The 27,963-nt window shown below is 42.3% G+C and overlaps 2 protein-coding genes across 7 annotated transcripts in view; one reads left to right on the forward strand and one right to left on the reverse strand.

The window, feature by feature from the left end:
• The window catches only part of ATAD2B (ATPase family AAA domain containing 2B), a 77,342-nt gene extending 75,486 nt beyond the window's left edge, over nt 1–1,856 (reverse strand). The window contains exon 1 of one of the 2 annotated variants that reach the window (XM_033005051.2): nt 1,395–1,856. In XM_033005051.2, coding sequence (XP_032860942.2) covers nt 1,395–1,550 — 156 coding nt within the window. In that variant the 5' untranslated portion in view covers nt 1,551–1,856. The remainder of the gene's footprint in view (nt 1–1,394) is intronic. The other variant, XM_033005048.2, reaches the window with a different exon arrangement.
• On the forward strand, nt 1–27,750 carry UBXN2A (UBX domain protein 2A). 5 transcript variants are annotated; one of them, XM_033005055.2, is made up of 7 exons: nt 1–101; nt 13,134–13,187; nt 14,597–14,732; nt 16,535–16,644; nt 18,228–18,368; nt 23,257–23,421; nt 26,256–27,750. In XM_033005055.2, exons 2-7 carry the CDS (start codon nt 13,147–13,149, stop codon nt 26,542–26,544), a joined length of 882 nt encoding a protein of 293 aa, XP_032860946.1. In that variant the 5' UTR covers nt 1–101; nt 13,134–13,146; the 3' UTR covers nt 26,545–27,750. The 5 variants fall into 5 exon arrangements, with proteins under 5 accessions (XP_032860946.1, XP_032860943.1, XP_042659451.1 ...); XM_033005052.2 differs by lacking the exon at nt 1–101 and adding an exon at nt 6,598–8,158; XM_042803517.1 differs by lacking the exon at nt 1–101 and adding an exon at nt 9,918–9,992.
• Nucleotides 27,751–27,963: the final 213 nt, after the last annotated feature.

Here is a 27,963-nt window from a genome sequence, read left to right on the forward strand (position 1 = left end):
CTGAAATTAAACAAGGAAGAAATAGGGGACAACAAGGAAAAAATAAGATGGGGGAAGGGAAGATCTGTGAAGCATGAAATAACTGAAAGAGAGCACAGAAGGTATAGTGTCTAGTCAGTGATTTATTTCTATTTAGTATTTTAAAACTAGAAGGATGGGGCAAAATTTTTTCTGACAATTCCTAGTGTTACCCTTCAGATCTGTCTCTGGCTGCTATTGCTGTTTTTCTACTTGTCTGATTAACTTCCTCCTTAGCAGAGGCTGGGACATGGTCAGTCGGTACATGACTGTCAGACGCTCTGACCCTCAATTTTCACTTCCACATTTATATTGCTTTTAAAATATGTATGCATATCAGGCAATTCTAACCACTAGTTTAAATCTTCAAAGCAGTAAGTGAAGTTTTCTCAAGGAAAAAAAAGTCTTGCCTATAATTAAAAAAATGCAGTTGTCAACAAATCTGTTAAGAGACGACAAGGGAAAGAAGGGGCTCCCGAATTCTTTCTTCCCATTCGATTTTACCAAATGTTAATTTTCAAAATCAGGCCGTAGAATTAGACTGTACAAGCAAAGCTATTATAAATTCCGTCGGGAAAACACTCCACGTAAACCTGACGACAAAACTACACCCTCCCCGCTTCGGGAGTTGGGTGTCACAAAAACGGGGGAACCTTTCTCAAACATCGGCTTTTTTCCCGTCGAAGACGCCGCGACCACCCGATGCTTCAGCCGCACTGAGGTTACTGGGGGGTGGGAAGGAGAACTGCGAAGTTGCGGCAGGCGCAGCTCCCAACTTTTGTCTGGCAGCGGGCGCAGCGCCGGGCGCGGCCGCAGGGGGAGCCCCGCTCCGCCGCCGGACCCCCGCCGGCCGCCGCCGCGCCGGCCCTGCCCGCCCCAGACACCGGCGGCAGCGGCAGCAGCGACTTCGCCTCCCGCGACCCCGGCCGCCCCCGCCGCCCCCCCCCCCCCCCCAGCCCCTGTCAGTGGCCTGCGCCTCCCGCCGACCCGGCGGAGACCGCCCTCTCCTCCCCGCCGAGCCGGGAACCCAGTTGGGACGCGGCGGACAGCTCTCCGCAGCACCCACCCCCCCCACCCCCCCCCCCCCCCCTCGCCGCCCCGCCGGCTCCACGGTCCCTCCTCACGCCGGGCTCCCCGCCGGCTCCGCCGTCCCTCCTCCCTCCCCCATGCCGACAGCCGTCTCGGCAATTTCCACACACACCCGCCCCCCCCCTCCCCGAGCTCCCGTACCCGCGCCCCCCCCGGCACCGGCGGCGCTGTCCCCAGCGACTCCCCGGCCAGGGCCCTCGCCGCCGCCGCTGCCGCCCCCCCCTTCCCCCCCCCCCCCCCGCCGCCTCTCTCCCTCCCCCGACCCCCGTGAATCCGCCGGTCCTCACCCGCGCTGCCGCCGTCTCTTCCAGCCCGGCCGCATCTGCCTTGGTGCCTCTTTTGGAAGAGCGGGTCCGGGACGAGATGAAATGGCTGCCGGCTCCGGCCGCAGCGGCCGCCGCTTTGCCCAGGGGGCGCAAAGAGCTCTTCCTGGTGTTCACCATGGCCCCGGGGAGGGGGGACACGGGGGGCCGCCGCCGCTGCCGCCGCTGCCGCCGCCGGCGCGGAGGGAGGAGGGAGGACGGACAGGCGGGGGCTCGGGTAGGGAGGGGAAGGGGAGGGAGAGGGGGAAGGGGGGAGGGGGGAGGAAGGAAACAAAGTCCTCTGGGGAAGCCGGTCCGCCGGGCAGAGCCACAGACGGAGCCGCGCCAGCTCCTCCCGCCGCTGCCGCCGCCTCCTCGGCTCAGCCTCGCACTAACTGGCCGCCATTACTGTCCCTTCTCCCTTTCTCTCCTCGGTCCGCGGCGAGGCCCTCGGTGGCCGCCAGGGGGCGCTGCAACGGCGCGGCCGCCGCGCGCAGGCCGAGGCGGCCCCCGCTGCGTACTTTCTAGCACGTAGCCGGCGCGCTCTATGGCCCCTGGCGCTGGGCGCCGCGGGGGAGGTGGCGGATGGTGGCCCCCGGCCGGGGTCCTTGGGGAGCGGGGCGGCGGCGGGGCGACCGGTCCTCACACACACACACACCCCCCCCCGCCCCCCTACCGGAGGGACAGCGACCGCCGGCTTCCCGGCAGCCGGGGCGGTTTCCAGGGGAGCCAGGGCGGGGGGTTGCTCTGGCTTGTGGCGCTGAGGGGAGCGGAGGAACCCGGGCGGCGGCGGCACCGACAGCGGCCCCGCGGTGGGGCCCGAGCGGCCGCTGAGGCGCCAGGGCCCGGGCCGTAACCTGCCCGAACCCTGTCGGGAGCCGGCGGGCCGCTGGACGGGCCTGGCCCGGCGCTCCCGCCATAACCCGGCGGGGCGGTTGAGCCGCCGCCTCCTCCTGAAGGTGTAAGCCGAGGGCTGGGGGTGCGCTTAGGTGAGGAGTTCAAGGCCAGGGCAGAGGCGGCTGCCCGGGGTCGCGGGGGGTGAAAGTGGCACCGTTTACAGCCGAAAAGGGCGCTCTGCCCCGGGACCTTGGCGGAGCGGCTGAGCCTGGCGGCTCTGCTCGCCCAGGTAGGCTCTTCCCGGTCACTGGCGTGACAACTTAGTCGAACAGATCCTCCAAGGATCTCCACCATTTTCCGTGGAAAACTTTCACAGCCTGGTCAGTCTCGCTGTTAAGAAATCCTCTTGATAGCCGGGCTATCAAGAATGTGCCCTTGCTTTGCCTGCCATACGAGTCACTGATAACATCTCGCCGGTTGCTTCAACTTGCATTTGATGTTGATTGCTCAGTCGTTGGAAAGCTTATTTTTCTCTCACCTCCCTCCTCTATCACAGATCCAATAACCGCATTTTAGAGGTAATAATAGTATGTATTACAGTACTTTGGATGCCTAAATGCTTTCCAGACTACTGACGAACTATAATCCAATCACTTCTCACTGATGTGCAGTAAGAGTCGCTCCTCTCCCACAACTTGTTGCCCTTTATTGAACATATCGCAGTGCCTGCACATAAATCCTGAAACCAAAAGCTTTGGAAAAGAAATGTAGCCAAGTAATGCAAGCATAGAGCTATAGGTGACAAAGTCTCAACCTTTAAATTTTCATACTGACTTGTTTGGCACTGCTCAGCAAGTTATTTCAGTGCTTTCTGCCTCTAACGAAAAAGAATAGAATAATAAAATTACGGATCCCATGGCTCAGGCTGTTAGGCTCCAGCAAGCCTTATCAAAGTATTCTTATTGTTTAAAGATAGAAAGAGCCATAATGTTTTAGTAAAGAACAATAAATGTAAAAACATACTATTCTGCTTTACCTGCGTACTCCCACATCTTTCAAGATTAAAGTCCAAAAAAGTATGGTAGAGCATGTACTTAAAAATATAAAATATGCAACAATGACATTAGGATCTATAATCAGAAAATGGGCTATTTAGATTTTCAAGCAAAAATTTCCTTACCGTGAACAGTGACAAATTTTCATTTTTATGAGATACTCCAAAATATAGTGTGTTTCAGCACAGGAACTATGGCCTTTTTCTCATCTGACATTCTCTATTTAGAGCTTTTAGTCAGTATTAGCAACAGTACTTCATCTCCTGTTCAAGAATCTGCAGGGTCTTTCAAAAGTATAGTTGTTTTGCTCCATGAGATTGTTTCATATCCTTTGTTTCTTTATTTGTTTGAAGGTTGTGAAAGTATGTAGCCATTTCATACACTTGTAGGCTAAAGGAGCATTTTAATTGAAAACCTATGATGGTATTTGGAAATCACTTCCTTTTATCCTTCAAAAGTAGGAATAGAAGGCAACTGCAAGAGACTGTTCCTTACTAAACATACTGTGGGAATGACCCAGGAGATCTGTTAGCTAAGAGTTAGTATCACAGTCTTGTGATGACAAATAATGCACTTTTCCATTGCTGTCCTGTACTACTGATAGGCCACATAACTCAGATACAGTGTCCAAATTACGTTGGACTGAAAATGAAAAATAGTATCCTAATCTTCAAGTTTTTGTATGCATCACAAAAATATCATCCCCATTTTGGGAAAACCAACAGATCAATCCATGGCCCAAAAAAGGGCCCAGACTGCAGCAGTTATAGAGGATGTCATAACTCAGGATTGCAATGCATTGGCAGGACTGTTTGGGGAAGCTTGCAAAACATCTGTTTGCAACATGCCTGATTCAAACCAGCACTCCTCCTCTCGTGAACGCTGATGATTTCTTAAAAATAAAATAAACTCAGTCATTGTGCAAGCAAATTAATTTTCCTGGGTGCCTATCCAGATCTGCTTGAAGCGACAGAAAACCCGCAAGTATTTATTTTATATTTACTAAATATTTTTAACATAATTGTGTCCTTTTTTCTTCTTGTGTTCTGATCTCATTCCTGTGAGCCATACTCAAGTGAGAACTCTTTATGACGCCAGAGGGACTACTCTTGTAGAGGGATTGATGTAGTTAAAAATCCCTGCTCACTGCTTTGAACCATTTTTAGTGCTTTATTCTCATTATGTTAGCATAGTAGGGAACATGTGAAGACATGCTTCATTTTGGATGTTTACCCCCTAGATTGTTTTTCACAGATGGTTTTATTTCATTTTAGTTTAGTTGTCTTGTTCCTCTTACAAGGTGCAGCTAGATATTTTGCCTGAAACAGCTTATGGCTTTATAGCTTCTATGTGAGATCCAGCACCATTTTTAGTACTGACAATGTAAATCAATAAATCATAAATTACAAGGTTTGCTTGTTACTTTTGTTTGGAATTTTTGTTTGTAGTACAGAGAACATGTTAACATAGGATTAATACTGTATATCACACATACTTAAAGATTTAAATGTGGTTTAACAATGAAAGAATTACTGTAGAAATGGATTTAGAGTAATTTCACTAATCCAATAATTTACTTGTTCCCATTTTTTATATTTGTTGTTTTGAGAGTCATATGAAGACAGGACAGACCTATTTTGACCGTCTTCAGGTGTCTGTATGCAAGAAAAGCTTTATGAAAAAAAGTAATGTAAGAACTCCAAGTAGCAAAAGACAATGAAGAAAAGAAGGGGAGAAGGATTGGAGCCACACTGCACAAGTGCTATGTCAAAATTTTGTAGAGCTCATTCCCAGTAAGATTCAATTTCAAGATTTGTAGTTTAGTCTTACAGATGTCTAAATGCTTCTCAAAATAAAAGCCATTGGGTAGGACTACATTTCAAATGGAACCAATTTATAACAAATGCTGAAGCTTACAGCAATGTTCAACACCCTTTTATCTCCCGTTGTTCAGAAAAGAAGGTGAAGATATCTGAAACGTATTGAGAAGAAGCCCCAACATCTGCTGTGGCATGTACACCACTGGGAAATTGGAAAAACATTAAAAAGTACTTGAGCAAAAGAATCTCCTTCCATTAAACAAGACTTGGGGAATGAAATCTTACTGGGACTTAGCAATGTAGAGACGTTTAAAAATGACCCAGGACAGAAAGCCGCCTTTGCTCTGTCAGTAGTATACAATGGCACAAGAAATATTTGGAGATGGAAGATTTTGTTGCTACCTGTCCTTATTTTCCAAAGAAATTAGGAATGTGTTACAATAAAAAAAAGTCCTTCATCCCTTATTCAGAACTTTTGTAGAGAGTTTCTGCCTAGTAAGGACCAGAGGACTCTATTCAGTGAGTTACCATTTGCTTCAATCATGAGCAATTTACCAGCGATTACTTTTCAGTATCTCTGAATAGCTATAACATTCCAAAGAATGGAAATCAAATCATCTTTTCAGGACTCTACTTATAAGCTCGTGTGTTCCTCTCTGTCATGCTGTCAACTCATCCTGGTTTCAGTTGAATCTCAAAATAAAAAACTCTCAAGAGATCTTGCTCATGTAAACCTGCTCTAAATCCTTTCCTGGGGGGTTCTTAGGAAATTAAGATTGTGTGGTTTCTCCTCTGAGAACTGTCCATTACAGAGATATGCCCAGGGGATATAAATTTGGAAACCTCAAACAATCAGTGTCCAGCAGTCAGGATTGATACTGCCTTGAACTTGAATACAGTCACTCCACATTGCAAGCATTTTGCAATGTGATTAAAGATAGTCCATTATTTGAAGACTACCATTATAATTTTTAACTGTATAATGTTTTAGAATGAAATAGTTAACGTTCAGTCCTGTTATCAGCACAGCTATCTGAAGATTGTTTTCCACACTATAACAGATAACATCACTGCAACTTGAAGCGGGATCAGAGAGTAGACTTCTTAGATGCCATTAAATGGGAGTGGTAAGACTTACCTCCTAATATTTCAAAATTATCTTCCCATCACATCTAGCCATTAGCTTCCGTAACATTTTTCCCGTTGAACTGAGGTTACAGTAGATAGTTTTTCTGATACTAATAATTGTGTGAAACTCACAGGCTGATGATATTGTAAGCCAGGAGTCTGTAGGGTGTGTTTTTCACTATCATTCAGACTGTAAATTGCTTCCATCTTAGACAAAAGTGGCAAATCATCTCACTCTGGTGTTTATGATCATTAATCATATGAAAGTAGTACTGCCAGCCTGTTACTATGCTGGGTGATATATAGCTCTGTAGTAAAAAACAGACTCTGTTCTAAAAGGCTTACAATAAAAATAGGCATTTATTAGCACATCTGTAGATAAGCTTTAGGAGCATATGAATCCATAATTGCTTGATTAAGGTCACATGGGAAGTCCATCGGAAACATTATTTGCTCATAAATCTCCCTAGTCCTCACACACAATCTTAGAAGTTTATTTTCTTGTTACACATCCAAGAACGATTCTCATAAACTATACTCCCATATCATGATTGTAATTTCACTCTAGAAGTGTCTTTTTTTGAGAATTTACATCATATGTTATTTCCAAATGTGTGTTATCTGGTACAAACAGTTGCTCAGGCTGTCGTGAATTTTTCACAGCTTTATGCATTCCACATTACTTTAAAATTGAAGCTATATTCACTTTTGTTGTGTTCTTGTTTTCTGGTGCAGTCCAAGAGCCCAGCAGCATGTGTGGATATTCCTTTCATTGCATGGGGGTAACACCCTCTTCATGAATGCTGATTCACCAAACATCTCCCATAAAACAATGACTCACGTTTCCATTGCGCAGCTAACTTTCCAGAAACATCAGTTCCTTAAGCTATTTCTCCCTGTGTGGCAGCCTACAAGGTTTAACACTCCTGCAAGGAGTGTGTGGGAAAGGGATGCTGTGCAGAAGAACGTGCTGTCTTTGTCTGTGGAATTGCCAAGTACAGAATAACCAGATTCTGTTCTATTTATTTTACAGTCCCATTTCCCTCCCATTCGGTTCCAGCTCTACATGCATACACTTGCCAAAGGCTTCAGGCAACAACTGCTACCTCAAGTTCAGGTCAATCAATATAGCCGATGTGCAGATGTTTAGTTATAGGTTGCTGATGGTTTCCTCTGGCATAGGTTAATCTTGTTAAATATATGGTTTGAAAATCTCCCTTCAAAATGAATTTTCTGCCTGTTTTTAGATACACTATGTGCACTGGTTCTTCTGTGACCTTGACGGGATGGGTGGTGACAGCTGAAACACTGCTTTACTTTGTCAACACTGAAATTCACTCCTATATTATAAAACAAGGGGTTGTTACTATCTTCCACACCAGTGCATCTGATCTCTCCTGACAAAGGGGCATGAGATGGTTGTATTCATCTCATGAATACCCTGTTAGAGTTTTTTTCAGTGAACTCAGTCTGGGCTGTTTGCTTCTATTCACCACAGGGTAAGAAAAGGACCATTTGCTTCTGTTCATCTCGTGTACTGTTTCTTGCCAGAGAATAAGCTGTATGAAATGCACAGAGTCTAAAAGGATTTTAGTGACCTCTTGATTGTAACAACACTCACTTGAAAACTTCCAGCTTTGAAGAAAAACTGATTTTTTAAGTTATACTGAAGACACGGTAATATCATCCATAAGATTTTTCTTACTTCTATGCTTTGTCAATAGTTTCAGTCCTGAGGGAGAACAGCTGTACTTAGAAGAGCTTTTAAGAAACCACTAAATTCACCAGGACACCAATTCCTATTGTAGTAGGTCAGCATGTCTCCAGCTGTACTCTGATTTCCAGTAATAGACCTAATCTTCTAAATCAATATGTGATTGCAGTTGGGAAGCCTGCATCATTACATCAGGTAAGTCCAATCTTGCCACCTTCTATGCTTACCTCTGGGTCTATAAAATTTTTGCAGAAAGGGGCCCCAAGCAAGGGTTAAGCATATTACTGAACTTTTGTGTTTAATGAAATGGAGCCAATGCACTTAAAGTGTTGAAAGAAAATATAAAACAGTCCAGCACTGCAAAACAAATTTCTTAAGTTTTACCTAGAGCTTTGTAAATTCCTTGAACTTTTCAACAGTGGTATGATACTCTTGTTTCAAGTTCTAAATATATAAAACCTCCTTTAATAGAATCAGTAACACTTGTAACAAACAAGTGCCTTCTATCCAAAAATTTAGTTCTTTAAAACATTAAACAGAAACGGGGAGAACAGAATCTCAGAAATCTGTATTTTGAAAGATAAAACTGTATGTATTTTACACCAAAACAAAAGGCAAATTTCTTTAATATTTTCCCTGAAGATTCATAGGCAGGATCTGTAATTAGATCTCATTCAGTTAAAATTTAAGGATTAATCCAAACTTCCTTCAAAAGGTTTAGTGCATTGGGATTACAAAGAGGAAGGAATTCTGTCAAGGGTCAGATTTTACTTCTGTTACCTTCACTGAACTCTGAGCATCTTATTTCAGTATTTCTGAAGAATGTGATTTTGTTACAATTAAGGGATTCCAGAAACAGCTCCTACACAAGAACGACATTCAATTAAGTATTACCTTTGCTTTTGGAATTATCTTTGATCGCACTTGTAAATTCGCAGTGGATTTTCCATTAATTAATGTTAATTAGATAATTGTAGCTGTTCAATTTAGCTTAATTCTAAACGTTTTACAGTGCATCGCTAATTATTTGGCGGGTGGGCAGGGAAACAAAAATAAAATAAAAAAAAAATAACCAAACCCAACACCTTGTTGCAAAGCATGCAGGTGCAAGCTGTGACCCGTGGGGAGCCACGGCTTTCGCCCTGCCGCGGTGTTTGCTGTGGGCAGCTCCCCACACCACCGGCCCGCAGAGCAGGACTTCGGCCAGGGCGACCCCGTCCCTTTTTTCCCCCTTCTAATGTACCCTCGGGAACTCGGGGGGCTCTGCTTTCCAGCCACCGCGCCGCTCTTTTGTCCTCGGTGCAAGGCCTCGGCAGAGCTCCTGTTCAAATACGTCAACACTCGCCCTTAATTAGTCCTTCCAGCATAATGAGGCATTCCTTACCCCGAAGGGTTCGGTGCGCGGCTGTTCCTGCCGTCTACGCGGGGCTGGAAAGACAAAGAGCCGGGGGCAGCTCCCCGGCGGGGCCGTGGGCGCAGCGCGGCGGGGCTGGAGCGGAGGTGCGGGCGCAGCCGTCTGGCCGAGACACTGGGCCCATTCTCTGCTATTGTGGGCGCTCCCTGAATGCCGCTTTTTGTCCTTTGCTTTACGTATAAACTGTATCTTTTGTTCTTCAGTCTAGGAGGACAAACCTGCCTTCGCAGTAAAACACGCCGGCCTGGCACAGAGAGGTTTATCCGCCCCTCGAAGGGTGACAGCAGCCCGCGGCGGCGGTGCCGCGCCAGGTCCCGCCCGGACGTTTCGCCCCGCTGCCCTCCGAGGGTGCGAGGGGGACTCGGCTCCTCCGGGAGGGCGAGGAAGCTGCGTTTCCCCTGCCCCGCACAAGCGCGTGCCGAACCCCACGCACCCCACACGCATGGGTCCTCAGCCCCTCGACATGGCGGCCGCCGAGGGGCGGGGCTCTGCCGCCCCGCCCCGCCCGGTCCGGGCGGGGGCACCGGGTGCTCCGGCCGTTGGCGGCCGCGCGTGCGCGGTGGGGCGCGGGACAGGGGCGAGGCGCACGGCGCGCGGCGGGGCGGCTGGCGCCGGGTGAGTTGCTGTGGGGAGAGGCCGGGCCGCGGCGGGGGAGCGGGGAGCGCCGCGCGTTCCGCCGAGCCGGCGCCCCCTGAGCACCGACCGGGGCTTGAACTTCGCCTGTGGCCGCCCCGAGAGGAAGAGTGAGCTGAGCTCTTCCTGCTGCTTCCGCCGGCGGCCCTCGGACCCGTCCCGCGTGAGGCGTCCCCCGGCGCGGGCGAGGCGGGTGTTAGTTACCCGTCGAGGCGTTCCTCCGCTTTGCTACCGCGTTGTTGTCTCTCTCTGAAAACACCTCCCTGCTGCCCGGGGTGCCGGCGTGGGCTGCAGGGCAGGGCGTGTTTTGGGCAGTGGGTTTGGCAGGAGGCGCGGAGCCTCCGCTCTGCGTGGGACTGCGCTGCGTGGGCAGAGCCCCCACTCGTGTATAGGGGGTTCAGAGAAGTTCAGATACTGGCAGCCCGGGGACACGTTTCTTTCCAAAATGCCTAGCCCTTCTAGACAGCTGGGGGGTGGAAACGTTTCTGCTGCGTTTTTTACCTGAGCGTATCAGTCACGTTCAGGCCATTAGGTTTAATGCTCATCTCTTAATTTGCACTTGCCGTTTCTCTGTAGCTGCTTGTTTGTCGCACGGTGCGGTGCAGTTCTCAGTCATCATTTCTGTGTGGTGTAGTGATAGACTGCGCTCTGCTGTGAGTGGTTTTCAACTTGAGAAGTTTAGTTTCTGCCAAAGCTAGTAAGACCAATAAGTTCATGGGGCGGAGAGGAGTGTGTGGGCTTCCTTGAAAATATCTGTCCTTCAGAGCAAGGAAAGCATCAAAAGTAGTTTCAGTTTTTTCTTGCATTAAAATAACTGGGGGTGTGGGCTGAACAATACTGAGCCCCTGAGGCAGGAGAAGCTGGTCTGTGTCAGGAAAAGCCCCGAGTATCCTAACGCTGTGATCAGGTGTAGTTGTGGTCGGCTGCTGGCAGCTTCAGTTTTTTCCTGTGTTTTAAATTTCATTTCCAGAGGTGGAAGTTAAGTTCTGTGATACTTTTTATCACAGACGCACAAAAAAAAAAAAAATGTACCAAAGCTCCTCAGTGTTTTAAGTGACATCTAAGGATGTCTGTCAGAAGTTGGAGGGAGACGTGGTTTTTGCTGGTTGGGTTGGCTTGCTGAGCTAAAGTGCTTGCAGAGCAGTCTGATCACTATCTCTTCATGGCTTGTTGGTCATAATAAACGTCAATATGCAGTATAGGCTGACTTCTTTACCTTGATATATCAACATAAACATTTCTTCTAAGTGTAATTGGTGGTGTACTTTAGAAGGAGCAGCGACTTTCACAGCTGACCAGTTTTGAATACTCTTCATGCACATTTGAGGCCAGCCTAATGTAGCAAAAGAATGAATTTGAAGAGCTGCTTCATTGTGTCTGTCTCTTTTTAACAGCTCTGATGACAAGTCACAGAGAATCAACAAAAGCAGATGGCTGGAGGTGGCTCTTGTTGCTTTGGGGCGTAGACTACTGAATAATGAAAGACTACAAGATAAGCACGTTAACACAGAACACAAAACATAACTTTGTGCTAAAGTGTGTTAAAACTTCATTTGGGAGAAGTTTGAAAAATTGTATTTTTTAAGCACTCTTTAAGTTCACTTATATACTTGATACTGAAAGTTCATTTTTTTTCAAGTGCAGGTACAAAGTTCCAAGTACAGTGATCAGATATGCTTTTAAGGTCATAATGTACCAGCACAGGCTTGCCTGATATATGTAATGCTCTGGCAGAACACTTGTGGAGAGGAAAAAAAACCAAAAAAACAAAAACAAACAAACAAACAAAAAAAGAACAAAACCAAGATTGTACTGCATATTGTGTGACATGCCAAAGGTGTGCTTAGTATAATGTTTTGAGCTAATTCATAACCACATTAAATTGAAGGCTGCCTAAACTTTAAAACCTGTTATGGACATATTGACTGAATCTTTTTGGCTGTTAGGGCTGTTTTCTGAAAGCTTATATACATTTCTACAGAATGTGTGTCACAAGGATTTAGCTTTCACGATGAAAGAATACTGATACCAACGTCCTGAGGAACATGAATTAGTACTGAATAACTGAATGTTGCGGGTTTTTTGTTAGTGCTGCAGTGAATGTTTTTTCCCCCTAACCTCTCCATCTTGTTAAATTAGATGTCAAGACTACTTAAAATTTTAGTCTTGCTGTGCATACTACTTTTTCAGGAGTATGGTGGTTGTCACTGCTTAGTTTGACACTCTGTAAAAGCCATGCACAGTATCATGATTTAGTCTCAAATCTGCCAGGAGCAGAACATCATCTGTGTAACCTGTATGCGTCAGTCTTCAGGAATAACTTTTTAAACACAGTTGCAGCTTAAAATTTCTGTTTTCCTGGGGGCTTGTCTGATTTTAGAGTGATTTTTATTTTCTTAAGGGTGTTTTTGGGAGGCTTTTTGTGACATTCTCTAACTTTTTTTCAGAGAGCTGGGAAGTGACTGTAATGAGATCAGTATGGCGTTCATTTCTTTTGATTTGGCAGACTAATCCTATAGTATATTTAGTACTTGCAAATCCAGTATTTTCTTTTCAGCTAAACAGTGAACCACAAATACTAATTCACAGTTTCTGGGATGCTGCACCAATATGTTGAGGTATGGTAGGAAGAGAGACTTGACAAATCTGGACCTTTTGGTAATGCACTCTAAGGTGAAGGTCATTAGAATGCCAGCAGTGGCAGTGCAGTTTTTCCGCAACTGTCTCCTAGTGTTGTGAAAAAATCAGGGGAGTTTAAATCATGCCACTCAGAAAAGGACTGTGAGATTTGTTCTTTGCTTAGCATAAATACAGGCATGTATTTTCAATTCACATGATTATTGGGGAATTTATTTTGTGTGTTTATGAAAAAGTAATCTTCGTTTTGAATGTCTGAAACAAATGCATGGTTCATGTGTCATTAAATTAGAAACTGCAGGAAAACAAAGAACCATCTGGAGACTTAGTGGCGGGGGGGGGGAGGTTGAGGTTTCTGGTTAAATGTACTATCAACGCAGGAAAAATTATAAAGCTACAAAAGGAGGCAAAGTGTGCTGGGCATTTTGTCTGATTGTTTTGTTTTGTTTCGGATTTTTTTTAAAACCATTTTCTTTCCATAATTAGGCAAAGCACCAGAATGAAAGACATGGACAATATCAAAACTGTAAAGAAAGAATGGTAGGTGCCGTTTCCCCCCACCCCCTTTTTCCTTTTACTTTCCTATTGCTGTCTGTATCCTGTCATGACTTTTCAGCCTTTATGTTAATTTTTTTTCTGTATCTACCTATTCCACATATATTTTTTTTTAAACTTCAGTATATTGTTTTGCTAAAAGATTTTTCACATACCTGGAATGTTTTCTAGATGCAAGAAGCTGCATAGATATTTTAATTTAAAATAGAAAGGCAGCCTTATGAATTGCTAACTCACTGTGCACCTCTACATTTTATATGGAGGTACTTGGTTTTCCAGTTATGTTTCCAGATAAAGCATAGTGAATACCTAGATTAACACTTCAAGTTTTTGTTCTATTGGAAAAGTAAAATGGGGACAGCATACTTCTGAATTTTTTTCTTTAATTTGTTGAGTTTTTCTTTTGTTTAAAGATGTTAATCTGTAGGGATTCTTAGTATTGCATATATGTGCTGCAAACAATTCAGTTTTATGCAAATGTATCTAATTACCATTCAAGTAAGCATTGCAGCTCTTGAATTCAATGCAGAGTTTTATGTAAAACTGGATATTTTTCAAGAGCTGAATTTTTTTTTTCTGAATTGCTTAAAATAGACTTTTCTGAATCTCCAACAAGAGTAACTCCCGCAATGTTTACTAAAAGCTGCATAATCCTCTTACTATGCAAAGAACCTAAACTGAAAGATAATCATTCATTCTGGTTGCATATTTCTGCATTTTGATTGGTGAAAATCTAACAAACAGCTGGCACGTATACAGAGTTCTATAAAAAGATATGGTTGATGCATCTACTGTAGCAGTCTCCACAGTATTGAAGTCTTCTATTGTTTTTCTTCAGTGTGTTCAAGTGGTTTTGAGTCACTTGTTCTTGAGTTTCTCTAATGCACTTTCAAAGACAGTAATGGTGGTTCTGTGATGGTGCTGGGAATGTGGAGGTTCAAGTGGGGGTGGGGGAGTAAATCCTAGGGCAATTTTCTTGTATGTGTTTTTTAAAACTTACAGCAAAGGAAGTCACCCAATCTTGTATCATGGAAATGCTTTAAAGGCGGCCTTTCATTGGTGTTCAGTTAAAGGCTTGATGGTCTGAATTAGAAGTATGAATCATCTTACTTGCATTCCTTGCTCAGATACCAAGTTTAGAAGCTTCTGCATAGATGAATTCACATTTTCTACTGTCATTCTTTAACTTGTGCTTCTGAAGTGCAAATAATAGCAGTCAGAGATTTGTAAGAAGTTTCTAGAAAAGGCACAATGCAAAATTGACTTGATGTTTTGTAATAACCAAGTAAGCTCGGGTGCCTTTTATACCTCTTGGTACTGCACTTCTAGGGTAACTGCTTGTCTCCTAATGTGTTCTCCAAGGCATCATTTTTACTTATGTCTTTGTTCTGCAGGATGTGTAAATCAGGAACTGATGATCAGATATTGAATGGTAGGGAACAAAACCGTGACTACTTTGTAGATAATCTTTTTGAAGAAGCTCAGAAGGTTGGTGCTATATGTATGCCCCCAACTACAGTCAAGAACCAGGTAGGCAGTAAAGAAAAAATACTCACAGTTAACATAACAGCACTTCAGGAGTACTCTGGAAAACAAATGCAAGCAGTCCAGCAGTCTTACCCAGTACATCTGTAAATAAATGCATGCAGAATTCAGACAGCAGTAGGAACAGTCTCGCATCTCATAGTCAACCAGGCCTGTGCTTCCATGCTTCTGGCTCTTGCTATTTAATAGTGGTTTTAATGTTGTTCTAGGACTTAGGCTGGCATTGGCTAATGCACTTCTGCTTTATTAGTAGGAGACCATGCTGATCATCAGGTGCAAGGAATGACAACTATTACATAAGAAGTTGTTTAAAGAATTACAGCCTTTTTATGCAGAGGCATAGCACTTTTTTTTTTTTCATGTACTCTCATTTGTGTAGTTGTGGTAATAGTGGGATGTCTGGCATGAGTTTGTATCTCAGTGATCCTGCCCTTTTCATATTTTTCTGTTACTCCCTAAAGACTGGTAAAGGACTAGAGAAAAGGCCATGTAGAACAAAGATGTCGAGGAGAAATTTGGAGTAGGTGTTGCTGGAAATTATGTTCACGGATCCCCAACTGAGCCTGGGAGAAAAGGAATGTCAGGAGCAATACCTTAAATTGTGGTTCTGAAAGAATGTTCCATGCCAGTACTTGTGTCAATGTCTAAAGGGGAAGTTGGTATGGGATAGTCCATGTTAAACTTCCATACTGGCTCACTATAGAGGAACCTTATTATGAGAACTCCTTTCATATGCATTGATACAATGAGACACAAGACTTCTTAATGGAATCTAATCTTGCTGAGTGCTGCGTACCTTTTTGACAGATTATCCAACCAAAAGAGAAAGAATTATATTCAGTATTTTGCACATGCTGTGTATTTATGTAGCAATCATCTCCTAGTAAGTCAAACTGCAAAATAGGGGGGGGGGGGGGGGAAATGAGCAAGTACTACCAACAAACTAATTTCTATCTGAGGTGAATTCTGCATTTGTACCTGCTTCATGTACCTTGTATGTGGCCAAATTTCTGTCAAGACAAGGTTATTTTAAGGATCAGACCTGGATGGTGAAATGTGTCCTTAAATGTTACAATGCATAAATATGAAAATGCAATCCAAAATATATCCCTGCTAAAGTTGGAGAGATATCAGTCAACAGTGTGAAGGTTACAAGTCTAAGTAGTAAATGTTCTCTGACAAAGTTAATTACTGAGAATTTAATTTTTCATTCCCCAACACCAAGGTTTTGAATATTCCCAGAAATTCCAGGGTAATATAAAAGTATGACTGTCTGAAAATAAATTTTCTGATGCTTGCTGCATTTTGTGAGTGAAAGGCTTCTGCATGCATTATCTCAATGGCTTGCTTTCAGAAAATCCTCCTGAATGATCAGAACAAGGCTTTACCCTAATAAATCCCCATCTGGACTATTCTGGTAGCTGGTGTTCCAACACCAGGCATGTGTGCTCTCAAATTAGCTCTTGAAGAGTTGCAGCTGGCTGGGATCTTCCAGCTTTCCACCCCCCCACACCCCCCTGCTGCTGAATTGAAGGAGTGTTCTTGACCTAGGAAAGCAAAACGATTGGGAGAAGGTTTATTTCTAACCCTGATTGACACAAGATACTTGGAAATGTCACTTACCGTTGCAGTTGCTATGCCTGTTGGCGCAGGGCTGAAACAGATTATAGTGAGCCTTCTCTCTGTTTTTAGTCCATGCAGTGGATGATTTACAATCACAGGGTACTGTGGGTATGTCAAGTTTGTTTTACATCAGTGTTATAATGAGAATTGTTCTTACTTTATAGGTTGATGTAATCATTAAACTTTGGAAAAATGGGTTTACAGTAAATGATGGTGAACTTAGGAGCTACACTGATGTTGCAAACCAGCAATTCTTGGACTCGATTAAAAAAGGGTAAGTGAGTTTTGTGTTCTTAATCAGGCTGAGTTAATGTGCTCTGGATAGCACTTAGCTTATGCTCTAAATTTTTTACATAGCTGCTTGGTTTTGCTGCACTGCAGTATCCCTGTGGGAGCGTAGGCCACTGCCTGTCTCGGTTCCTGCAGTGCTAATAGCTGTTTTAATATCAACAGGTTTAATACAGCTTTGAGTTGCAGTAGTTATACAGTTGCTGACAAAATAGATAAAAGTGAGTGTTGGTAGTGGGCACAGCAGGTGCAGAATGAAATAAAGACTAAATCAGAGTGCACAGTAAAAGCTACTGATGAAATGGTACTTTGACTAACAAACTCAATGCACCAAGTGGTTGAGCATTTCTGATTTTATGGTCTTTGTGTTCTTTTCATTGTTGAAAAGCCTTAAATGGATACAGTTGCTCCATGTAACATCAAGAAACTCTGATCAGTCTTAAATTTCAGACATTTTTCCTAGTATAAACTTGATGTTTCGGTCATTTGTGTGTATATAGCAATCTTACTTTTATCCTCATTAAAAATTAGCATGGTATCCTGATTTCTGCTACTGTTTTCAGTGTTGTTTTAAAAAAAGCAGATTGACCATACAAGCCAATGTAGTTTTGAGCATTTAATTTGTAGTCAGTTTCCTCACCCCATACAACTGGAGAGGAGAATATAATTTTATGACGAATATAGTATCTCCTTTTCAAGTATGTGAAATTACTAAGCCATTGTATTTTTTTGTTTTTTCCATACTTTGCTAGCCCATCACAAATACTGACTCTACATTCTATTTCTCCTCTATGGCTGTGACCTGTGTTAGTTGTAGTAGCAATTAACCACACTGTTTAAAGCCCTTTGCTTTCTTAATATGCATGCACCAAAAGTTGGCCAGCTTTCTTCCACTGTTTGCTTGAGAAGATGCTAATTACAAGATGGTTCCTGCATATTCGTTGATGGTAGAGAAGCACTTAGTACAGCCCCTGTGCCAGCTGAGCCCCACCACCTGAAAATGTAGTATCTGCATCAGAGCTCATAGACAAAGGCATTGCTGTGTTCTGCTTAACACAAATAAAGCATTACCAAGGTGGTGTGCTACTGCACTAAAGAGTAGTTATTAGTGATGATCTAATTTTTAGAAGCCGAGATTCGTGTTTATTTGCAATTAAACACATTGTGTCTAAACTCAGTTCTTTCTCTTTAAAAGCCAATTTTATTTTTTCTTCTTGTTTTACTATGGGGGTAAAATAATTGAACCTTTTGAGGCAATGTATGGCAATACTGAACTTCCTACACATCATGTGCTTTGAAGTGGTAACTGCTGAGTAAATTTAAACATCATTCAGCAACTTGCATGATGACATATTTTTTTATTGTTCAATTGCTAGTTAATTTTCAGTTCAGGAACTTGAAGTTGTTTGTATGTCATACACTTCACAGGTATTTGCTAAGAGTTAAGTCGGTTTTCTTAAAAGCATCATCCTTGAAAGGATAAACAAAAAGCAGGTATTAATCATTAATCTATTTTGTATACTAAAAACAGTATAGTGGTTCTTTTTCTGACTTTTTTTTTTTCTTAAGGGAACTGCCTTTTGAGCTACGAAAAGTTTTTGATAAGGAGGAGGTAGACGTGAAAGTGGAAGATAAAAAAGATAAGGCGTATTTGTCATCGAAAAAGCCAATGTTTCATCCTTTTTCTGGGCATGGTTACAGATTAGGAAGGTGAGTAGTCTGATGGAATCTGTGATTGAGTAGCTGAAGGGAACTATACCTATGATAAAGGATCTCATCATTTGGGTTCAAAGTGACCTGTGGATTTCTCTAATCCAAGCTCCTGCTCAAAGCAGGGTCAGCTGTGGGGACAGATAAGGTTGCTCAGGCTTTTATGCAGTTGGGCTTTGAAGTCTTGCAAGAGTGGAAGCTGTGCAGCTTGCTTCAGTGCTGGACTGTCTCATGGGAAAGAAATTTTTCCATATATCCAGTCTAGACATCTCTTGTTTCAATTTATGCCCTCTATGAAGAGCCTGGCTTCCCCTGATGATGCCCTGTAGACTCTGACAGGTTGCTGTTAGGTGTCCCCCCCCCCCCCCCCCAACACTATCTCTTCCACAGCCTGAACAAGCCCCTCTCCTCCAGCCTCTCTTTGTAGGGCGAATGCTCTAGCCTGTGGCCATTTTGGTGGCCCTCCATGAAACTGTCTCCTGTTTATCTTTTTTTCTTTTATTTTGGGTACCAAATCTGAATGCAGTATTTAGGTGTGTTAAATGAGTGCTGCATGGGGGATAATCGGCTCCCATGCTCTACTGGCAGTGTTCCTGTTAATACAGCCAGGATGCTGTTGGCTTGCTTACTTCAAGGTCTCAATATTAGCAGAACTGTTTCCAGCTGAGAGGCCGTCACTCTTCCATGAGCTCTATGTGCAATACTTTGTATGAGAAGTATGACAATCCTATAAAGGGAACTGAAGAAGTAAGAGGTTATTTCACATTCTCTTAAAATTCCTCAGTATTTAACTAGGCATTTATTGCAGTAAGACATTTTAGTGTGTTACAGTGATCCTCTTGCCTTTACTCCATGACTCTCTTGCAGTTGGAGAGTGGCAGCCACTAATGACAATGCTAAAACTGTTTTTGATTTATAACCAAACAATATTGTATTTTGGAAGGCTGTCATAGAGAGGCAGGCCAGGAGTTCATGTATTTGATCCCTGTGACTTTTGCTTACTCCAGCCAAATTATCTGCTTCACATATTCCTGTTGTGTAAGACATATGTGCCTATAAAAGCAGACTTCAGCCTAGGGAACAGAACATGTTCAGTGACCAGGATCCTACAGGAAGCCTTCACAGGTGGGACTGTTTAGTGACCTACCACCTGGGGTTAGTAGACTGTGGTGAAGCCTTAAGAGAACAGCTTGTTTTGATTAAGTGGAAAGGGCTTGCTGCTAAGGCCCAGTGCTTGTGCTGAGGGAGAGTGTGACCTGGATAGGAATGGATGAGGCAGGGGAAGAAGATAATAACGTGCAGAGTAAGAGACTGAGAACGTTAAAGGATGAATGGTCCAGGCTGCCTCAGAGAAGCATGTATCTGTTTTATCAGTTTCATCTGTTTCTGTAGCACAGTTCATTCAGATGCTACATGCTTGAGTAGATATGGTCAATAGGGAAAATCTTCCCTTGAGAGATGGATGAGATTCTGCAAGACTTGCTTTTTGGTAGCACTGAAATTCTGAGCAAACAAGGGTTAAGAACTTAACCTTATTTTATCTACAAGTAACCTGTATATAGCAAAGGCAAAAAGATCTTCAGTGTGCTGGGTTTCAGCTGCTAACCAGTGCTAAATGGTAGGTTGTTCAGTTGCTTGTCATGCCTACAGTAATGATCTTGCTTCCTGATAGGTGAGTTAGGTCCTGAAAACACGCTGTTCTGTGAATTTGAGGTCTTGTACATTGAGACATCCTACAATTTGCTCAGCTTTTTTTTTTTTTTTTTTTTCCTTTATGAACTGGACAAAATGCCTTTTTTTAAAAATCTACTCTTGCTAGTCTATCTAGTGTTATGCTGTCATAGCCTTTTCTTTAAAGATGACTAAATATTTTTGCTGATGTTGGAAACATGAGCTGTAAGTGCTCTTACTCCATAAAATAGTTCTCGCTTCCTGATGTTAATAGATGTCCATTGCATACATATGCTACTCTTTCAGCAGAAAAGCTTTGTGAGGAAATAGTAGCACTGTCTGAGAGCTGTAGCAAGTTTTAAACTATAGAACTCCTTTTCCATAGTTGCATTTATGTGCTTAAGCAGAAACAAGAAAGGCAAATGACTGAACAGTTTACTTCAGCTTATCAGAAAACCATTTTAAAATAGTCTATAGATTTTCTGCCAGTGTTCCCAGATGGATGGATTATGTGGTGGATGACCGCTGTGAAATCAGTCTGACTGGCTCATTAAAAGTTTTGTTAGAGGAAAAATGGAGGTACTAGAAATGATACATTTGTTGATTAACTCAGATGAGCTTAATCCTCTCCCTTTTTGTTGTACAGGAGAAACAAATGAGACTTGGACTTTTCCAATATACCTTATGTATCTGTATTATAATGGGTATATTCTGTTCTATCTGCCACTGTTCAGCCACATTTAACAATTTGGGATTATAACAAGATTTGCAACTGCACTTTTCTATTAAGTTTATCAATGCATTTTAAAGACTGCCTCAGAAGCATGTTAATTAAATGACTGAAATCCCTTCTAGCAAAGTGGTCTTGCTCTATAACCTCATTGAGGTAAAACATTGTGTCAAGCTTCTTCACCATAAGTCAGGGTAAAAGCCCAAGATTTAAGTATCATGCCTTTCTTTTCAGAAAATTGACAAGAAGCTCTTATGTCTCTTCGATCTGTAGTTTACTTCATCTTCTGATAATCTTATAGAAGGAATAAGCCTTTAAAATGGGTGATAATGCTTTGATCTCAGGCTGATAAGAGATTTAAGATTCTCAGTTTGTGGTTTTAGTCAAAGCTCCCACCACTAGATGGCTTTACCTGTCAGTTCTGTAAGAGCAAAGTTAATGAGTATAGAAATGCTTTAAACCTTGGTGAATATACATCTTACTTTCTCTTGCAGCTTGCTTAGCGTGTTGGCTTCGGTTTCACACGTACTTGCTGTTGAAAGAATCCTCTCCAGTGCCTACCACAAACTCTGAGATGTGACCGTGAGGGAAGTTGGCTTGAGAATGACACCAAAATCTGTATCCATTCGAGACAGTTGTCTGAACTACAGCTGTGACTGATGGGCTAAAATGTAGTTCAGCCCAGGCTAAGCCAGACGCCTGGCAGCTGCACAGCTGACTACCTCTCCAGCCTCTGCTGTACTGGAGACAGCTAGCTCACACACAAGTGCTTATACTTCAGTGTCTGAACCTGGAACTGAAAGCCACTGGTCAAGTAGACAGCAAAAGCTGATCATTGCTGGACTGAAGTATGACTTCAACTTTGTGGGTTTTTTTTTTACTCTGCTCCCAAGACTGTTTAACATTATCTTGCTGGTGCTCAAACTTCTTTTCCAGATTCAAACATGAACAGAAGCTGGGTGTGAGATAAGTAAATCAGTAGAGGCAGGTGGGTGATAGTAAGTCACCTGTACTTGGAGTACTAGAATGTTTTACAGCTGTGCCTCTTAGGATCTGTCAGTGCCAAGTTCTTGTGCCCCAGCTGATTTCTGTGTAATGCATAACAGTCAGTTCTGTGCCCCTCTTCTGCCTCCAGTTGTTGTGAATCTCCTATCACTCACTTGGGAATGAGATTCCTTGATTCCTTTTGCAGAGTTTCAGTAGAAGAAATAAAAAGTGCCTCTACTAGCTGATAGCTGGGAAGTCAGGGCACTTAACGAGGCAGTGCATGATAAGAGGTTTTGAAATACCTCAGACTGAGAAGAACTTGAGCCCAAGACTCTGACTTTATTAGCCTGAATATGTTAAGTCATTAGTCATCTTTGTTTTAATAAATTGGTTGTGACTTTTCAGCTTTATGATTAAACTAAGACAGGTACAAGAACATAAGGATGCAAGGATGGTCTTTGTCCATGAAGCAGATGTAGTACTGTTAAGACTGTTATTCTATGGCCATTGATTACCAACTTCTCTCTCAAGAAACAGTAACTCATCAATTTTCTGTGCAGTTTTTCCCCAAACCACCATGAAGTGTTCATGTAGTCAGTGACCACAGCTGAGCTCAAAGAAGAAATGGTAACTCCTTAAATCATTGCTGTTGTTTTGCAAGCAAACATGTGGTTATACTTAGGTGAGCTGAGGATGTGCCCATTGGATCAGGCCTTATGATGACTTAAACAGTGCATGCTGCACAAGCTTAGTCCTGAAAGAAGCACTAAGCTCTAAATGTTTCTTCAAAATAAAAAGTTTTGCAAGTAACTTTTTTTTTTTTTTTTTAGAAGACCATGCACTTGGACTGAGGTTCCTGTATTCTGTCAAATCATTTTATGGATATTTGCCCTTATAGTAGGGTCAGCTGTCAAAAGTGCCTTGGAAAAAAAAAAAAACAAAATCCAAGTGCTATGTGCATCAACCTGGATTTTCACCTTAAGTCAATTCTTCTGATAGATGAGTAATGCTTCTAAGCTGAAATAGATGATGCTGAGATCTAAATCAAGGCTAACAGCATTCACTTAAATTGAATTACTGTAATCATATTACAGTGAAAATTAACATTGGGTATGCAAATCCAGTACTCAAACCCCTTAAAGTTTCACCTGTGTGATTAGAGTACAAAAAATTAATGAAGAATCTTCAGGCTGTTTCATTTCTTGTGTATTCATATTTAATCCTTTGATATTTAAGTTTCCTTCCATCTTGTAAAAATGTTTAACGTGAGCAGACTGATATTCTTTAGCATGTTGAAATCTGCAAGAGAAAGTAGTGACATACAGTTAAAAAAAAAAGCTGACATTTATGTCAGTATTCTTGTACTTCTTTTTTTTAAAAAAAAAAGTCATCAGAGCACCCTGATACAGGACAGAAAGCCCCAGAAGCAGAGGTCTGGAGAGAGATTCAAGCTTACATGTGTACGCAGATGGCATAACCTCATATGGCTTTTCTTTTCAGTGCTACTCCAAGGATAATCTCTAAAGTAAGAGATGATCATCAAGGACCTGCTGACAAAAGACACCTGCCTTTAGTACCCTTAAATGATTTGGAGCCTATCACTAACATCCAGATCTGGTTAGCTGATGGGGAAAGGATAATTCAGAAATTCAATGTTTCTCACAGGTAGGATTTGTTATAGCACTGTGATACGTATTTGCATCTGAATTATTTGTCCTATGCCTGTACGTGTGATAAGTCTCTAATTTCTGTGAATAATCTACCTCCTCAGTTCATTTAACATCGGACTGCTATTCAGCTGTATCTAGAAAAGCTCCTTTCAAATTCTGAGAAATCTTTTAGCTGACAAGAGAGGAGTGTAAGAGGAATGAGAACTGATGTTAATAGCACATAGCTAAGCATAAATGAAAATCTGAGGAAACTGTAGGAGTTCTTTGTAGGTTAGCGGAAGTCAAAGTGTATATATTGCTCATTACTAGAGGAAACAGCTTTTAAGATCACAAATATCTCACAAAATTACTACATGTGGAGCAAATGGCTTAGTAAAAAGCCTGCTAGTCATTGGGCATAAACAGCACCACAGCTGGGAGCTGGAGGATATGACAGAGTTGAGCCAGAGAAACCTCTAGTGAGGGCCAGAGGCAGTGCCCTGCCTAGGGGAGGGTCATCATCTGGATGTCAACATAGACAGAATAGAATGCATCCAGTGTGTCTAATTCTTAATTAGTGAGATTTTCGGTTCCCAAAGAGGCTTATGAATGGGGATAATGTCAGAAGGTGTCAGTCCAGCATATGTATGCAGGAGCTTTGAGAAAGTAGGATTAACTGTTTAACATTAAATTGTAGAACTACTGCCTTTAGAGACCTTTCTCAAAGTTGTAATTTGAGAAATTACTCCAGTACTATACAGTCACATCATATGAAAAGGGTATGTTAGCAGTGCTTCTCTGTGAAGCAGTTTAAAATGATCACAGATTTAATACAACCCAGGTTGCTGTCAAGATAAACTGTGTATGTCTTTGTGGCTAATCAGAAGAAAAGCTCAGCAGTTGAAGGTTAATGACTGTAACTTTAACTTGTATTAATTTATTACTGTTAATGGCCTGAGGTATGAACTGAAACACTGTTGCAAGGTACTGCTGAAGGATCAACTGCTATTTTAATTAAAAATACTTCATTAAAGGTCTTTATCTTAATTATTTCAGGTTTCACACATTTAAGTATATTTAGAAGCTTTTTGTCTTCATGGTAAATAGCAGTTTGAACAGCTGCTAAGTGCTTTTAGAGTGGAAAAAAAAATAGTCAGAGATGAACAGAACTAGAGCCTTACTGATGCAATGCTCTTTTTCAGGTAGTTTGTGTTAAATATTCTATCATAACATACCCTCTTACCACAAGACCAGCATGTTTGTGCTGTATACAGTATTTGTGTATGACCTAATAAGAAATAGGGGGAAATCCTTTTAGAGTACTTATCCTTAAGCATTATGATTGCATGTATAGTAATCCTTTCAGTGGAGAAGCAGAAAACAGTCAATTATTTGTTAATTAAACTGTAGGTAAATAACCTGTAGGATATATACTGCAGTGCTGCCTGGATAAATTGATTACTTTTACCCTTTTGCAGATAGAATGTATATATGCCACAGTAACTGTTACTTTAGATATGACTTGATCGCTGATGACAAATTGAAGTTACAAAACTGAAGCAAAAGTGCAGGTAGCATAATACTGCAGTGTGGGGATTTGAGGAGACTTGAGAGTGAAGCGACTAGCAGAGCAGTGCTGTAGGAATAGCACTCACTCTTGAATTGTGTCCTTTCTTGAGCAGTTGCTAAGTTTGTGTGACCCTGGAGCATTGGGTACGGAGTCTGGAAAGGAACTTGTTCATCCTAAAGCAGATAGCTGGTGACTAATTGCCCAGGTCGCTCTTGGGAACTGATGAACTTTCATATAATGCACAAAGACACCTGTAAATATCCAACCAAAAACGTATTCCTGCTTGAGGTTTTTCAGGCTCTAGGCTTATAAGGCCAAGCACTGTCTCTTAGTTGAGGCCTGCATGCACAGAAATCAGATGCTGGCTATATCTGTCATAGTAAGTATGGCTAAGGCATGAAAATTTGGTCATCTGTGCTGCTAAACTGTTAGCATGACTTTCCTCCAAGCCAACTGACATTTTCTCAAACAATATCTAAGCTTGGTTCAGATGCTAGCTCAGGTCATGGGCCATTCCCAGGAGACAATACACCCCATGTGCTACGCTGTGCATGGGAGAGAGGAAGGATGAGATTAACAATTTGCCAGTAGCCAGAGTCTACCAGTTGGCCTCAAGATCAGAGAATGGGCATTGAAACTATGTTTATTTTACTGTAGATATATCCTGTCATCTTCATCTTCTAACTAAATTGGCCAATTCTGATTCTTCCACAGCAGAACCTTTGTCTTGCTTACTTGTTACAAGGTTCTTCACACCTTAATAGGCAGCTTGAATTTGTAATGAATTCACTGTTGCACCTGCTTTGGTAGGAGGAGACTATATTTAGACCTAGTTAATTCATAAGCTATCCAGACAATTTCTGCAACCCCTTTTTCTTTATTATTATGGTTCTGCTACATGTACTGCACGCTGGAGGCATCTTTATTCTAGTTCTTGGCTACAGAAACCTCAGGTAAGAGCTCCACCAGCTGGTTAAGGAATGGTAGGCTTGTGTAACTATGGTCTGAACCATAGTGAAGTATTTGAGTGCTCAGAATAAGATCCTCATCCTTTTTCCCTTGGTACTGCTCTCAGAGCATGCAAACGTTGGCCCTTGCCTTCCAAGTGGATCAGGCACTTCAGGATACCACATCATCTATATTCCTCCATTTCTATGCCATCATCTATTACATGAAGTGGGTGTCTCATTCTCTTCTTGTGGTGATAATGTGTGTTGTGCATATGGTATGTGCTGGGATTGGCTCTCACATGCTCTAATGCTGAGTTTTTTTCTCTTCAGAATAAGCCATGTGAGAGACTTCATAACAAAGTATCAAGGATCAGAGGCAAGTGTTCCCTTCACACTGACTACTTCACTGCCACTTCAAGAGCTGCAAGATGAGACACTCACGCTAGAGGAAGCAAAGTTGCAAAATGCTGTTGTTGTTCAGAGACTTCGGAAAACAACTGAACCTTTCAGACTCTTAGTGATAAAAGCACCTGACAATGACTATAAAACTGCTGTTACACCTAATGGACAGCTCAAGAATGAGCAAAAAAATGCTATCAAAAGTACAAGATCAAATTAGCTTTTAACTGGCAAAAAACTACATGCAGGTGGAACTAGACAAAACCAAAAATGTAACCAGCAATATCTGGATGCACTCTTACCCTCATATACTGTGCTCTTAGAGAATAAAATGTGTGCTGTGCTATCATCTCCTATAATAGAAGTATTTTCAACTAAATTCAGTAGTCAGAGCCTGGCTATGTAATGCAGCAGAGATAACTGTACAACAGGTCATCCTTAGAATTTCCTTAGCTTCTTAGTTCTTTAGAGCGTATGTAGGGAGAACAGTTCTCTGAGACTTAATTACTACTGATAGCACCTTTTGCACTTTGGACTAAAGTGAAACTGAACTGGTTGGTTTCACTTACATTTCAGTGTAAGCTGCTGCAGTTTGCATTCTTCTTACAGTAATCTGTAGGCAACAGATGCTGCAGGGAAGCTCACATTTGAACTCTTAACTAACTTGAAAATCTTCAATATCAGTATCTTCAGGATTTAACTTTTATCACAAGATTTGCAGTGTAATGTTCTATCAAGTCTTCACATGGTGGTAGGAGCATGTGTGAGCAGATAGAAATGAGGTAGTCTGGTGCATACTGCATATGAAGTGCCTCAAAGTGAACTCTGAAGGAATTGTTACTGCCAATGGTTGAAGTGGTTTGTGCATCTCTTCTGCTCCTACGGGTCTTACAGATAGGGTGATGTTAAACTACCTAGCTCATTAGTACAGAGATCTACTTTTAGCCTTGTCACAAAAACTTCAGCTCTACTGGAGATTACCATACAGGAATAGTGGTTTAGAGGGACACAGCTGTCTCTGTACTATGTATCTGTCCCTGTCCTGAACTGGCCAGCAGATTAAGACACTAATTGCATGTGGCCAAGTTTCAATGATGTTGAAAATCCTTATTTGAAAACAGGCTTCTTCCCTTCTGCCCCCAACCCCATTTCCATCCAAATCTTTTATTTTGCTATTCATGTATTTGAGGCATAAAATCTGTAGTCAACTATTCCATGTTTTGCTAAAGGAGAAATCAACATAAAGACTAAATATTTTGTACTGTGTTTGCTAAGTAGCATGTGGGTTTGTGAACAAAACTAGTCTCTAGGTGAGACTTGTCCTGGGGCCTTTAGTAAGCGCCAACTAGTTTGTGCTACCTATGCAAATGGATGATTGTTGGGGTTTTAATTCTTTTGCATGGTTAAATTAAAGATGTGTTTGGGATTTCCTGGTTTTGTTTTAAATAGAAAATTACTTCACTGGGGTGACTTGAATTCTATCTAAACCCCTCAGTTTGCAGTTTCCTGAACAGTGAATTTTATTAATCAGTGCTTTTGAATTTGTCTTAATGTAAAACTAAGTATTAGAAAACCACACATGCTTGATTGTAAGCGCAATTGTTCTTACCTAAAAAGTGCATGAAATGTCAAAGTAGCA

This window comes from Tyto alba, unplaced genomic scaffold (assembly GCF_018691265.1).
Source record: "Tyto alba isolate M040663 unplaced genomic scaffold, T.alba_DEE_v4.0 Super-Scaffold_40, whole genome shotgun sequence".
Classification (NCBI taxonomy): Eukaryota; Metazoa; Chordata; class Aves; order Strigiformes; family Tytonidae; genus Tyto; species Tyto alba.